General features: G+C 53.3%; 1 protein-coding gene across 5 annotated transcripts in view; it reads left to right on the top strand.

Moving 5' to 3' along the window:
• Positions 1 to 1222: 1222 nt before the first annotated feature.
• LRRFIP1 (LRR binding FLII interacting protein 1) overlaps positions 1223 to 13542 on the top strand; it is a 142430-nt gene continuing 130110 nt past the window's right edge. For 2 of the 5 annotated variants that reach the window (XM_029225254.1, XM_029225256.1), the window contains exon 1: positions 1251 to 1378. In XM_029225254.1, coding sequence (XP_029081087.1) covers positions 1289 to 1378 — 90 coding nt within the window. In that variant the 5' untranslated portion in view covers positions 1251 to 1288. Of the gene's footprint in view, positions 1379 to 13542 lie in introns of all 5 variants that reach the window. The other 3 variants (XM_029225261.1, XM_029225252.1, XM_029225259.1) reach the window with 3 other exon arrangements.

The following is a 13542-nucleotide window of genomic DNA, read 5'->3' as shown; positions in this document are numbered from 1 at the left end:
AGTACAGACAGCTAACAGTTACTCGGGTCCTTACCCTGGAAAAGAAGGTAATGGCTTTGTAAACCTCATCTGATCCTCCTATTCAATTTTAAATCCACCTTTAGAGAGTGGAAGGTAAAGCTCAAGTAGTCATTCCCTTTTCAGTATCTACTTCTTGAGAGCAGCTGACGTTTCAGACCTTTTCCTAGAAGCTGGGGACACAGGAGGGAGGTGGCAGGTCCCAGAAAACACGCCGGTGAAGAAGGAAACGCCCACACCAACACGGGGGTTCTGAACGTGCTGTAAGGCTCAGGGGGCTGGCGAGATCCCACAGAGCGGGATCTGACCTCCCCTGAGCCTGACCCTAGAACCCAGCTTTCAGCCATCTGTGAGGCCAGACCCCACTTCACCTGGGGCGCAGGTTTGAACCACGTCCCTGCACCCACCCCTGGGTGCAAACCCCTCTCTGCAGCCCAGTCCCTCCCTGCGAGCCCTCCAGCGCCCCCGATGAAGTGACCGCTGCCCTGGTGAGGTCAGCCCACGATTACCAGGGGGGTCCACCCTCCAGTGTCCCCCGCCCCGCCGGCCCAGACCCCTCCAGCCATCTCGAGCTCCAGGCTCCCGCCCTCGCGCCTCCGAACCCTCCGTGGTCCCTTGCCCCCTGTCCCCACCGGCACCCCAAGCCTTCATCACCCCGTCCCCTGCGCCCACGCGCCGCCGACCCCCAGCCATCCCAAGTCTGCTGCCGCTTCCACGCTCACTGTCCCCCAGCATCCCCGCACCCCCGTCCCCGGTCCCCATCCGCATCCCCAGCCCTTGTTGTCCCCGCGGGTCGCCGGCGTCCTGGTCCCCGTGTCCCGCCGCTCCGGCGTGACGTCGCGCCCCCAGCCCCAGTTTCCACCGACACTCCCAGTTGTCCTTGCCCCACGCGTCCCCGCGCCCCGACCCCCAGCCATCCCAAACCTCCCGCCATCTGCACGCTCACGGTCCCCCGGCGTCCCCGCGCCCCCAGCCCCCAGCGCCCGCGTCCCTGGCCCCCGGAGTCCCAGTGCACCCGGCTCCCCGGTCCCCTCTTCGGCGCGTCCCCGCGTCCCTGCTGTCCCCGGAGCCCGAGTTCCCGTGCTCCTCCCACCGGCGCCCCCAGCCCCTGTCCCTCGCGTCCCCGCGTCCCCGCGTCCCCGGCCCGCGCCCGCTGACGCCATGACGCCGCGGCGGAGGGAGGGGCGGAGCGGGGCCCGGCCGGACCGAGAGGGGCGTGGGCGGCGGGAGCCACGGTCCCGCAGCGCAGCGGGCGACGCGGCCGGCGGACATGGGCACCCAGGGCTCGGGGCGCAAGCGGCTCCCCAACCGCGAGCGGCTGACGGCGGAGGACGACGCGCTGAACCAGATTGCGCGCGAGGTGAGCGGCGGGGCCGGGCCGGGGCGCGGGCGCTGGGGGCGCCGCCGTAGCTGTCAGGCGTCCGTCCGTCCGCTGTCCGTCGGTCCGCCGGCGCCGCGGACGGGGCGCGGGCCAGGCCGGGACCTCGGTGGGCCGGGCGCCGGTCCTCCGCCGCGGGGACAGGCCGGCGGCACCGACCCCTCCCCCCATGTCGCCAGCTCCCTTTGGCCGCCGCCCCCCCTCCCCGCCACGCGCAAGGCGGCCCCGGGCCGGCCGGGTCGGGGGCGAGCGAGCGCCCCGCTGTGTTGCGCCGCATGGTGAGGGTGATGTCGGCCCGACCCTGGAGGCCCGAGGACAGTCCCCGCAGGCCACATGGCCCTGGCGAAATGACCCGCTCCTGTCGATAACCAGTTGCCGTCTCGATTTACACACAAGGCGCAGCTTGGGCGCGAACCGGGGTCCCCGTGAATCTTGTTTCTGGGCCGCGCGTGCAGACGGGTTCAGGCACGCCGAGAGGTTCCCCTCAAAGTTTCCCCGGGCAGAGTTTATTATAGTGGTCGCTGATGAACTTGAAGTGTGGCGAACAAAAGGTGCACCGCCCGCGTAGCTGTACAAGTGCCTTTTTCTCCCCCAAGGATTCAGCCTTCAGGTTAAACAAACGGTGACGTTGGCAAAGATGCCCAGCAGATTGGTGGCAGCAGCCTCCCTGGGAAGGGGCGTGATTCCTTGGGCCGACAGTGGACAAGCTTGCTTTTTTACCGTATACCCTTCTGTACCTTTTGAACCGTGCACCCAGTGTGCTAACTATAGAGAATGTACATGCAGAGGCAGTGCCACCTTCCTGATACCCTCTCCTCCAGGCGCTGGAGTGTGATGGAGTTTGTCTGCATGTCATTATTATCGCCTGGAAAACCTTCCAGGCGATTTAGGCCGAGGTGTCTGGCCGCCTCAGCCAGCTATTTAGGGAGGTCTACTCTGTAACCAGTTCTTAGGTGATTTTGCTTTTATGGACACATGGCTGTCAATCAGTATTTGTTGACTACTGAATGAATGAACACTTTTGTTTTTCTCCCTATGCGAAGAGAAAGGCTTTCCAGGAAAACTCCTATTCAACCCTTAAAGCCCACGGTAGATTTGTGTCCTCTGTGAGACCTCCTACATCACCCCGGGGCAGAAGTCTCCCTGCCTCCACTCGGGTTCCACTAGCTCTCACTCCCTACGCCTGCTGTGGTAGTCACGTGGCCTCAGCATTATTTGTTCACTGGTCCGTCCCCCGTGGAAGGTGACCATCAGGCAGGCAGTGTCTTACCTTCGTATACCCAGAGCTCAGCACAGAGCCAGGCACATAGTAGGTGCTCCTAAGTCTCTGTTGCACTGCCTGAAAAACAAAAGAGGTACAAAAAGGCACTTACAGTACGTTTGGCTAAATATAGACATTTGCTAAATGTAGTAGCTTGAACATAATCCCCACCCCCTGTGAAGACGGTCCTTTAAGTATGTATTTAAACATAAAACCAAACAGGTGTTCTCTGGGAGGCCTGAGGTGACACGATCCATGAGCCTTGTCTTTCTGGCAGTGGTTACGGTCAAAGGAAGGAGAATGAGGGTTCCCTAAGTCCACCTTGTATCTGCTGGATTGTATAAAGACAGACGGAAAAGGAAGGCCAGGGGCTGCTCCTGGGTGGACGGCCTTGGGGTCCTGAGTAACTGGGAACCCGCGGTCCTGCCTCCCAGCCAGGGGACGCAGTTGGCAGTGACAAATTCAGACGTGAGCATCAGACCTGGGCTCGAAACTGTGCAGAGCTCCTCGCGAGCTGTGCGATCCTACTCAGCCCCTCCCAGCCTCCATTTTGTCACCTCGAAAATGGGGAAGAAGAAATCCCCGAGGCTGTCAGGATTAAAGGAAGTGAGTAGCAGACATAAAGTGACTAGCTAAATGCGAGGGCTATTCACACACACATCCTCCCAATAAGACCAACCATAGATGTGGCTGTTCCAAGTGCTGAATGGCACGTATCTGTGGTGTTGGAAGGAGCTGGTGCAACACTTTATGTTTTACTACAGATTGGATTCTATTTCCCAACTGTGAAACTTAAGAGTCACTATTCAAATGGCAAATATCTACTCAGCATGAAGTTCTCGAGAGTTCTTATAAAAATTAACAAAATCGTCTTAAGTTCCGTGCTTTCGTGTTTGCTCGTTGATTCAGCAGATACATGCTCTCCAGAGCCCTGTCCTAGGGAGACTGGGATTCAGGAATGGACCTGAAGAGCATCGCCCTCCAGGAGTTGGGGCCTGACATAGATCAGTAACAAAAATAGAAGACAGGAATCTGAGATTTAAAGGATATCGTTCCCTGAAGGTTTCGAAATGAGAGAGTTAAAATTTATTGACGGGACTAAGACAGGCAATCAGAGGAGGCCCCCCGGGGGAAGTGGCATTTTGAGTTAGTCTTGCAGTGACAGAAACCCTGACCTGGACTGGCCTCCACAAGGGGAAATGATTTGGCTGGAGGACGGATTCCCGGGCAGCCTCACCGGCGCGGTGGCCCCTTTTCTCCGTGGCTCCTCTGCAGCTGGCTCTGCTGGGCCGTCCTCTGCGGGTGGCCTCAACCTCAGGCCGCCTTGCTTTCGGCAGACTGGCTGCCGCGTTCCCAGGCCGCCGCTCCTGAGCCCACACCCCGTCTCTTCCGGTGGCTCCGTCCTGAGAGCTAGAAGCATCTCCCAGGCTGCCCCTGAGCCAAGCTCTGTGACCAGGACGGTGGACCCAGCGGCGTGGCAGTGGGGCAGAGGGGGTTTACCCTGTGATCAGTCAGGCCCATCCTGGAAATGGGGGGAGTTGGCTTCCCCCGAAGCACTTGGGGAGGTGTGGGGGGCGCCTGGACAAACCCAGGAGGCCTTAAGAAAGTGGCAGGGGGTGGGGTGGACTCGGGTCAGGCCCCCAGGAATGTGCACTCAGAGGATAAGTGGAGAGTTCCAGGCAGAGGTGATGGAGTCTGGGACGGGGAGCCCGGAGCGGCCGAGGCAGGGCCCTGCTGGAGAGCTGGCTTCCCTGCTGAGGGCTTTGGACTCTCTGGGCAGGAGCTGGAAACAGGAACCCAGTGGAAGCGCTGCATTTATATTTCTGCAGTTAGTTTACGGTTTCACTCCCGGCAAGTTTGTAGTAAATGGAGTTGTAACTTTAAAACACTGCAGCTGCGTTAGCACGAGCAGCTTGTTTCTCACTGTCTTGTCTGAGGCGGGATTCAGGCAAGATGTTTTCAGGAGGAAGGTCCAGTAAGCACTCTGAGAAGCACGAGCAGCGTTTCTCACATCCCCGGGAGAGGTGTTTTGAAAGCAGATATGTTTTTCTCTCCCACCGCCTTGAACGTTCTGCTAATGGTTTTTGGTGGCATCCCAAACCTCTCATTCAGCGCTCTGCTGCTGAGTGAAACGATCTTTGCTCTCACAGTGCCCGAGGCAAGTCAAAGTATTCCTCTCCAGTGGAGAAGGCCTTTCCAGTACAGAGGAAGTCGGCTGTGCAAGCTGTGCAGGCGGCATTAGACGGTCCTCGCAGCGAGCCTGGCATCCTCTCTGCGGCCGTGAACGCTGGTCGGTCTCCCTTCCTCGCTCACAGCACGGAGACCTCCCCCATGACTGTTTCCCGTGGCCTCCTCTCCTAGGTGGTCCCACTGGGACGCTGCCCTCTGGGCCCATGATTGCCCCGGGGGTGCTGGTGCACCTCCCAGATCCCCCCTGTTGGAGGGTGTCGACCCCTCGCCTGTGAGTGTGGCTGTTCTGGGCTCATGGCCCCACTTCACTAGAGAAGTGCCCATGGCCACTGGGTGGGGTCACTTTGCAGGGGCGGGGGTAAGACCTCCCACCCCAGGGGCAGCCCACAGCGATTGAGCCCGGGATGTGAGGACACGAAAAGCGCCACCCCCAGCCCACTTGCCTCCCAGTGGAACCAACTCTGTGGTGCAGTTCACACTCCAGGGCTCCCCGTGGGAGGACCCCAGGGCAGACTGAATCCACCTCCTTCCCTGCCCCATCTGCCCCCTCACACCCCCCTGCTGGCCGTGCTCCCTGGTAGATCACTCACACATCCAAATCCCTGCCTCAGGCTCTGCTTCTGGGCACCCCAACTTAGGACAGTCCCCATGTCTCATTCTGGGTGGTCCCATGAATAAAGGACATTCTAATCCTAAAGCCCCCTTTCACCTGCTGTCCCCCCACCTCCTGTCCTTCCCAAATAGTGCCCACAGATCACCCTGTCTTGAGGGACCCTGACTCCTTTTCTCCTCAAGCCAGTCTGGGGGTTGGGTGCACAAGCCCTTTTGCAGAGTGGCCTGGAAATCTGGTTCAGTTTGGGCCTCCACTTCACCTTTGTCCGGCTCTCAGCAGTTCTGGCCCCTCTGGGGTCATGCAGTCCAGAGGGAGCCCAGCTGGTGTGACACACGCTGCAGGTACCCTGGTGCCGTCCCTGACCTCAGTTGAGATCACGCCGCTGCAGGTACCCTGGTGCCGTCCCTGACCTCAGTTGAGATCACGCCGCTGCAGGTACCCTGGTGCCGTCCCTGACCTCAGTTGAGATCACACCAGCATTTACAACACAGGCTTGTTGCTGCAGCCAGTTCCACTTCATTTGAACCATCACCTTCATACCTTTTTTCCCAGTGAATTTGCTTTTCTGAGGCTGGCTGGTGGGTGCAAACCTGTCAGACACTGACTGGAGGGTGAAATCCGGCGTGGCCAGTGGTTTGGGACTGGGGGTGGTGTCAGGGCCCCACCTTCCAGCTCGGGAGCATGTGAGGGGCATTCAGCACTGCACACACCGCCCTGCCCCAGACTCTAACACAACTACCAGGCCCTTGCATAGTTGATCTTCCTAAGACAGCCACACACATCTTGGTGGATCAATAACAAGCGTTAGGAATGTGACAGGACCAGCGTTCCAGGCGGACTTTTATCACAGCCTGAGCTGTCAGGGGAATGGCGAGCACCATGCCTGTGACGCTGTCTGGGGAATGGCGAGCACCATGCCTGTGACCTTGAGCTGTTTCCGTGATTCCCGACAAGATGGTTCTGGATGGAGTTGGAATTGGAAACTCAGGAGTGGACAGTCCCACTGGCCCCCGATGGCTTGTGGGCCCCACCCCACAGCTATTTCTGTCATAGGGCCAGCTGTCTCCCTCTGCCTTTTCTGGGTGAATCTTTAGTGACTCATGGGTTCAGTAGTCAGGACTGTGAATGCATGTAGAGGACCTGAAGGGTCTGCTTGGTAGAATGGAAATCAGAAGGCCTGGATTCTAGTTGAGCCAGTTGAGCCAGTTAACCTGTGAGCCTTGTCAGGGTTCAGGAGGGGAAAGGGGAAAGGGGACTGGGGTTGCTTTTTTTTTTTTAAATATTTTTATTTATGTATTTATTTGACTGTGGCGGGTCTTAGTTGCAGCGTGTGGGATCTAGTTCCCTGACCAGGGATCGAACCCAGGCCCCCTGCATTGGGAGCACGGAGCCTTAGCCACTGGACCACAGGGAAGTCCCTGAGGTTGCTTTTAAGGCCTAAGGTGTGCCAGGTACTCCCAGAAGCTTCACCCCCATAATTATATGATATCCCATCAGAAGAGTTTAGAGTATCTCTATTTGACATAGAGAAAAAGGGTCCTAGATGCTAAGGTCATCTGCTAACTAAGAGGTACCAGTTCGTCATCCAGGCTGTTTCCTGGGATCAGTGTCTTGGCTCCAGCCAAGGCCCTATTCCAGGTGGTGCCCTGAAGTCGAGCTGACTTGCTTCCCATCTTGGGGACTGTCATCCCCAGCTGACCTCTGAGCCATCAGGCATAACATTTCATGGGAGAGTCCCATATTCTTCTCTGCCTTACTGTGTCTCTCCTCTTCTTTTTTTCATTCTTTCATCTTTAAAACTTAATTTTTATTGAATTAAAGTAATATATGTTTTCACCCTGGTCCCATACTCCAGGCCGTTCTCCACACAGCAGCTGGTGGTCCTTTTAAACCATGTCAGATCGTGTCATAATGGCTTTTCATATCCCTCAGTAAAAGCCAAGCTCTTAATGGCCTTACAAGACCCTAAGTGATCTGGTGAGTAGCTCCGTGTTTGTAACTAATATGCACATGCACTGTTTATTGATTTTTCAATTTTAGCTACTGTCTGCTGGCCCCCTGGTTTGAGGATGAGGACTTGGGATCTGTAGGTCTAGCTCAGGTCCTCTCCCCACCTTTCTCTCTCCTTATCTTCACACCATATTACATTGTACTTTTAGGTTAGATGAATGGTCACTGGCAGAACAATAGGCTGGTTAAGAGTATGGGTGCTAGGGTCAGGTTTCCTGGGTTCAGTTCCTGGTCCTTCCACTTCTTCCATGACCTAGAGCAAGTTACTTAACCACACTGTGCTTCCGTTTCCTCATATGTAAGATGGGAAAATTTTAACAGTATACTTCTCACAAGGTGGTTATACGGGTATGTGAGGTATTTCATGAAAAGACCTCAGAATGGGGACTGACACATGCTCAGTAAACACTAGTGGTGATGATGATGTAACGTGGTAGTGTTAACTGCCGAGCCAAGTAGTATAGTATAACGTTTTTCCTTGTACAACTTTCTGCTTTTTCTGGGGTTAATTCTTTCTCTTTTTTTTTCCCAACTGCTCATCTCTCTGCATATCTATCATACCTAATTCCTCACAGACTTTTCAATAGAACCCCTCACAATATTATTTTCTATGTGATGAAACAAATCTATCCGTTCCATTTTATTCCCTCCTGGAAATCTACCCCCTGGAGGGCTCTGTCCTCTAGACCCAGTCTGCTCTGAATGCTCTTAGGATTTGCTTCAGCTGCCGTTCCCTTTGCCACCATTCTGAGAACTCCTTTTGCCACTTCTTTGTTGTTGTTGCTGCTGGATCCATACTAACTCATTTTGCTGGAGCACATCCTTCAGTAGCTTTCTGAGAGAGAATGCCTTTTCTAAGTGCTTGCATGTCTGAAAATGTCTTTATTCTACCTTAGTACTTGATAGTTTGTCTGAGTATAGAGTTCTAGGTTAAAAATAATTTTCCAAAGAAATGACAGATTTCTATGTATTCTCTGAAATGATTTCCAGCATGTACTGTTAACTAAAAATAGCAATGTACGGGAAGTAGATAGCATGCTGTCCCTTACGTGAGAAAAGCTATAATTTGCCTGCATTTACAGAAAGAAACACTGGCAGAAAGTATAGTAAAAGAAACGTGGAGATGTAAGTGGAAGCAGATTTGTTAAATGTAACTTTTCATACTCTTTTGATATTTGAACCATGCGACTGTGTTACCTATTTGATAAAATAAAATAATAAATATCAAAAAGTATAATTAACAGACTGTTTTCTACCACAATTTTGAAGACTTTTTTCCATTTGATTCTAGCTTTCAGGATTGCTTTGAGAATTTGATGCCTTATATATTTTCAGTATCTTATATAATATCTGTAAGCTTTTAGGATCTTCTCTTGATCCTCAGTATTCTAGAGCTTATTTTTCCATTTATTAAGCATTTACTGGGTTCATTCAGTCTGGAAATTTGTATCCTAAAATTCTGGAAAATTTTCTGAAAATTGTCCCCTTCCCACCATTTTCTCTGTTCTCTTTTAAAGGAACTCCTGTTGGAAATAACTTCCCTTTCCCCCTCATTTTCTAGCTTTTGGTGATACTTTATGGGTGATAACTCAACTTTATCTTCCACTCCTTCTACTAAACTTACCTGTTCTATATTTAATTTCTAAGATTTTTGTTTGTTTGTTTGTTTGGGGTCTTTGTTCCATTTTTATAGCATCCTTTTTGATTCACTAATGCAGTACCTTTTCTTATCCTTCTGAGGAATATTCATTTTTGGTTTTCTGGTTTTTCCTGAAAATTTCTTTTGTTCCCTACATTATGGTCTCTTTCTTTTTGCCCTTTGTGTGCTGTGGCCTCTGTCTTTCATCTTGGAGCCTTTCCCAGATGGGTGGTGATCCTTGGATCCATTCAGATGTGAGAATGAGGCACTAAAAAACTGTGAGAACGATTTGAGCAAAGGCCAGGAGGGGAGATGCCAGAAGATGTGACCAGGACACCACCTGGAGTGCAGTGGGGTGGCTGAAGTGTTGGCACCAGACGTTAAGTCATCCCTCAGGACACTGGCACACAGCCTGGACTTGAATCCGAGCCCCCTTGTCTTCAAGGCCAGTGCCTTCAAGGCCAGGGTCAGTGTTGGGAGGAAATGCTGCTTAATGCTAACAAGCCAAACCTCTCTCGTTTGGTACCTACAGATGGAGTTTTGGTTTTGATTAAGGGGGTAGAAGGGATTGAGAAGAAAGTTGAAAAATAATCTGAGACATACCAAGGAAGATGTAATGTCCATACAGCCCAAACAAGAGAACTAGTCATCACAGTGCTTTTACTGAGAGTGGAATCCATGTCAAATTAGGTGAGCAAACAAAGAAAGTTATAAAAAAAAATAAGAGTTTCATAGCTTCAGGCATCATTCATTTATTTGTTCGGAAAATTCTCGAAGATGTGAGATATACTTTCCATAAAACAAATACAAAATACCTGGAGAGTTTAGGTAGGCAGAATGTGATATGGTCTTGGCAATGGGTAAACCCCTGGATCAGCAAGTATGGAAGCGCCAGAACCGTCCAGAACCTCCACTGGCGTATTATATTGCAATGTTTCCACCCACTTCTTGGCTTGGGGGAGTGAATGAAAAATCACACAGTGGTCATGATAATATTTCAGCATAAAGAACCCAGGAGATCTAAAGTTGCTCATTATGCTTTTAACCTCCCTCACATAAGTTTATCAGCTTTTCCACCCTTACCCTTGACTGCTTTTTACTTTTCACCTTCTTTTGTGATGTCCCTTAGGCACATGGGAAGATGTGGAATTTTCCAAGTTGACACTCGGAGAGATGGAATTTCCATGTTGATTGAACAACTAATATGACTCCACCCTGGGTGCCCTAAGATATTGCTAGAAATCACCCAGATATACTTTGAAATCATCCAGAGCAGTGATGGCCAGTAGGGCTTTCTGTGTTGATGGAGATGTTCTGTCTCTGTGCTGTGTGTCACGGCAGCCACTAGCCCTGTGTAGTAATTGAGCACGTGAAATGTGGCTAGTGCAGCTGACAAAGGGCATTTTAAATTGTACTTAATTTTAATTCCTTTAAAGTTAAGTAGCCACCTACGGTTGGTGGCTGCCATATTGGACAGCACAGCTCTAGAGCAATGACTTATTCTTTGTTGAAATTTGCTGTCATAGAGGTGTGCTCTATAGTGCAGAAGGTATTGAGTCTCATGATAGGAGAGGAGTGAAATGGGAATGCAGGTGGACAGGGCTGGCGTCCCACAGGCCGGAAGTCAGTCCAGCGTGGGGAGAAGGTTCGGGGCAGTGGGAGAAGCACAGTCAGCCTTCTGAAGTCGTGTGTCTGTAGGCAAGTTAGCGTATCCGAGCCTCCTTTCCTTTGTCTGTGACAGAGGAAAAACTTTATCCAGTGGTTGTAGTAATGAGCTGTGCTGGGAAATGGAGAGCATCTCCCGGGTACCTGGTAGGTGCTAACCCAACGGTAGTTATTTTCTCCCTTCATCTCTACCAAGGGACAGCAGTCCTGCTGGACTGGCCAGGGTGTGCCTCAGGAACTACTGATACAGAGACAGGGGTGAATCCCTCCCTCATAAGCTGAGGGCTGGAGTGAGAGGCGGGGGTCAAGGGGAGAGAAAAGAGAGCAGTCTGTACAAAAGTTGTGAGAAAAATACAGGAAAGACAATCTCCTGTGTGTCAGGAGGATACAGGCGGCCCTTGGGACTGGTTCCGTGAACTCAGTAAAAGCACTAACGGCTGCTGCTTTCAATACACTCAGTAGATAAGTATTCTTTAGTGTCACACGGCTGTGGACTTTCTTATAGTTTAGAGCTTATTACAATTCTTTGGCCTTTAGATGGAAAGGACCCTCTGTTTTCAACAGTGGTTGTGCTTCTTGGCCTTGAACTGAAGAACCAGTAGTAAGATGCCATCAGATTTTTCGAGCTTCTTCACTGTCAGGCAGCCAAACCTTGCTGCCGCGCCTCTGGTTACCTTCCTGGAGATAACGGGCCATTTCACCCAGGCCATGTCCTGCACCATTTATCTCTGGGCTTATCTGACCTCTCAGTAGGTACTATTTTTCACCCATGCCTGGAGCCAGCTCCAGATTGAAATGGCCACATGAGCTGGGATAAGGTGGTGGCCATGCAGCCTTCCAAATCTTCATTCCAGTTTCTTAGGTTTTTCCTCTTACTTTTAAGTCGGGGTTTCTCAGCCTCGGGATTACTGACATTGGGCTGGATGCTGGGAGGTGTCTGTACATAGTGGGGTACTTAAGAGCATCCCAGGGGGCAAAATGGCCCCATGGAGAACCCTTGTTGTACGTTCCGCATCTCCCCTGGGTTTGCACCTTAGCTCTGAACTGCACGCCTCATCTCCAGAAACCTAGATCCTTTGCTCTCAACTCTTGTCAGTGGCTGCTCCCCAGGAGGGCAAAAAGCACCAGCTGTGACCAAACTACATTCACCTTGGAGCTTCCCCACGTAACCCTCCCGGAAATTAGTAGGCAGGGCCTGCGTACCCTGGAAGGCTGCGGTGGAGCTGTTTTAGGAAAAGCTGTGCAGACTCAGAAGCTGGGACTTCAGCTGCAAATTTGATTACACTTCGCTGTGTGCCAGAGGGCGCTTGAGTTGACGGTGGCGTGGGAGCAGCGTGGGGAGAGGCTAAAAAGGGGGGGATGGAATGGACCCTGAATGGCAGGCCTACGGAAGATGGGTTGACATGAAGGTGGGAGCTGGTGAGAGGGGGTGCTTTGCGTGACATCCTATGGGCCCTCGTGGCTCCCTTCTGCCCGTCACAGACACCCGTTTCCCCCCGATCATGGGTGTGCTCGAGGCCAGCCAGGCCAGCGTCAGGCCCGATTCCGCTGGGACCACAGAGCGATGATGCAGGCCACCAGGCTGTGTCAGTTCTGTGTTGTCTTTCTCTCCAGGAAAGGCCCCAGGCCGATGGCTCAGGCGTGCTCCAGGGATAACAAGGCCATGGTGGCATCGTTCACGTGGCCCTCCCGTGAGCACTTCCGAGAGCCAGCTCTGCCCAGAGGTCGGGGGGCCACAGGCTTGACCTTCCGAGCCAGCTAGGGTCCAGTCCCCGCAGCCCACGGGCTCTGCCTGGTGCCTGTCACCTTCATGCTGGGGACTCAGCAAGAGGCCACCGAGGAAGGAGAGATGCTGCCTGGCGCCGCCTGGACTCAGCTAAGCACAGCCGCCTGTGACCCCGCCATCCTGTAACCCTGAGGGTGGCATTTCCATAGGGACACCCACTGCCTGGGAGAAGGAACGTCAGGCCAGTAAGTGGCCAGGCCTGGGATGATGCTTCTGGTGGACGTGACGTGCCCAAAAGGGCAGGGACAGGGCAGCCCCCAACAGCCAAGGGAGGGGATCCAAGCTGCCACCTTGTTCTTTAAGAGCCAGGAGGTCTCTGAGGCCGGGCATGACCCTAGCGCGCCCTCCTGCCTCACCTGCTCATGCAGAATCCCAGGTGCGCCGCAGGTGGAGCGACAGGGAGGACCCCACTTCAGCCTCACTGCTGGGGGCGCGCTGGCGGCCCATTAAAACTCCAGACCCTCTGGAGAGGCCCCCCAGGTCACAAGGGGGCTGGGTGTCAAGCAACACGAAGACCAGTGACCAGCACAATTCCATAGGGTTAAAATTGTGCCTGTGTCTCCTAAGAGGCATGTTGCTTTTGTCATTCATAGCTGAACTTGTTAAAATAGATGACCAGACCTGGGCCCTGTGAGGACCCCACTGCGCGCCAGGGTCCTTGTTGCCCACACGCAGCAGGACACCTGCCTTTCCTTGCGGCTTTAGAGAGCTCTTTTCTTTCTTTAGAGAGCTCTGTGCAGCCTCCATCGCCCCGTTCTTCCTGTTCCCAGGGAAAGAACTGGAAAAATCAGCCGTCCCAGTGGCTCCCCCCCCCCCCCCCCCCACGCCCTCACCCATCCCGGGGCTCTGTTCCCTCTGGATTCCCTTGGCCCGAAGGCCTGTGAGTCACCGCTGAGGCTGCAGGGATGAGACAGGAAGAGACTGTTAACCACGCTGATGTTCTGTGTTTCATCATATTCCCCTCCCACGTTTAGACCTCCTG

The sequence above is a fragment of the Monodon monoceros genome, unplaced genomic scaffold, assembly GCF_005190385.1.
Source record: "Monodon monoceros isolate NGI ecotype Baffin Bay Population unplaced genomic scaffold, NGI_Narwhal_1 Super_Scaffold_16, whole genome shotgun sequence".
Taxonomy (NCBI): Eukaryota; Metazoa; Chordata; class Mammalia; order Artiodactyla; family Monodontidae; genus Monodon; species Monodon monoceros.
This window is presented reverse-complemented; position numbering and strand designations above follow the sequence as displayed.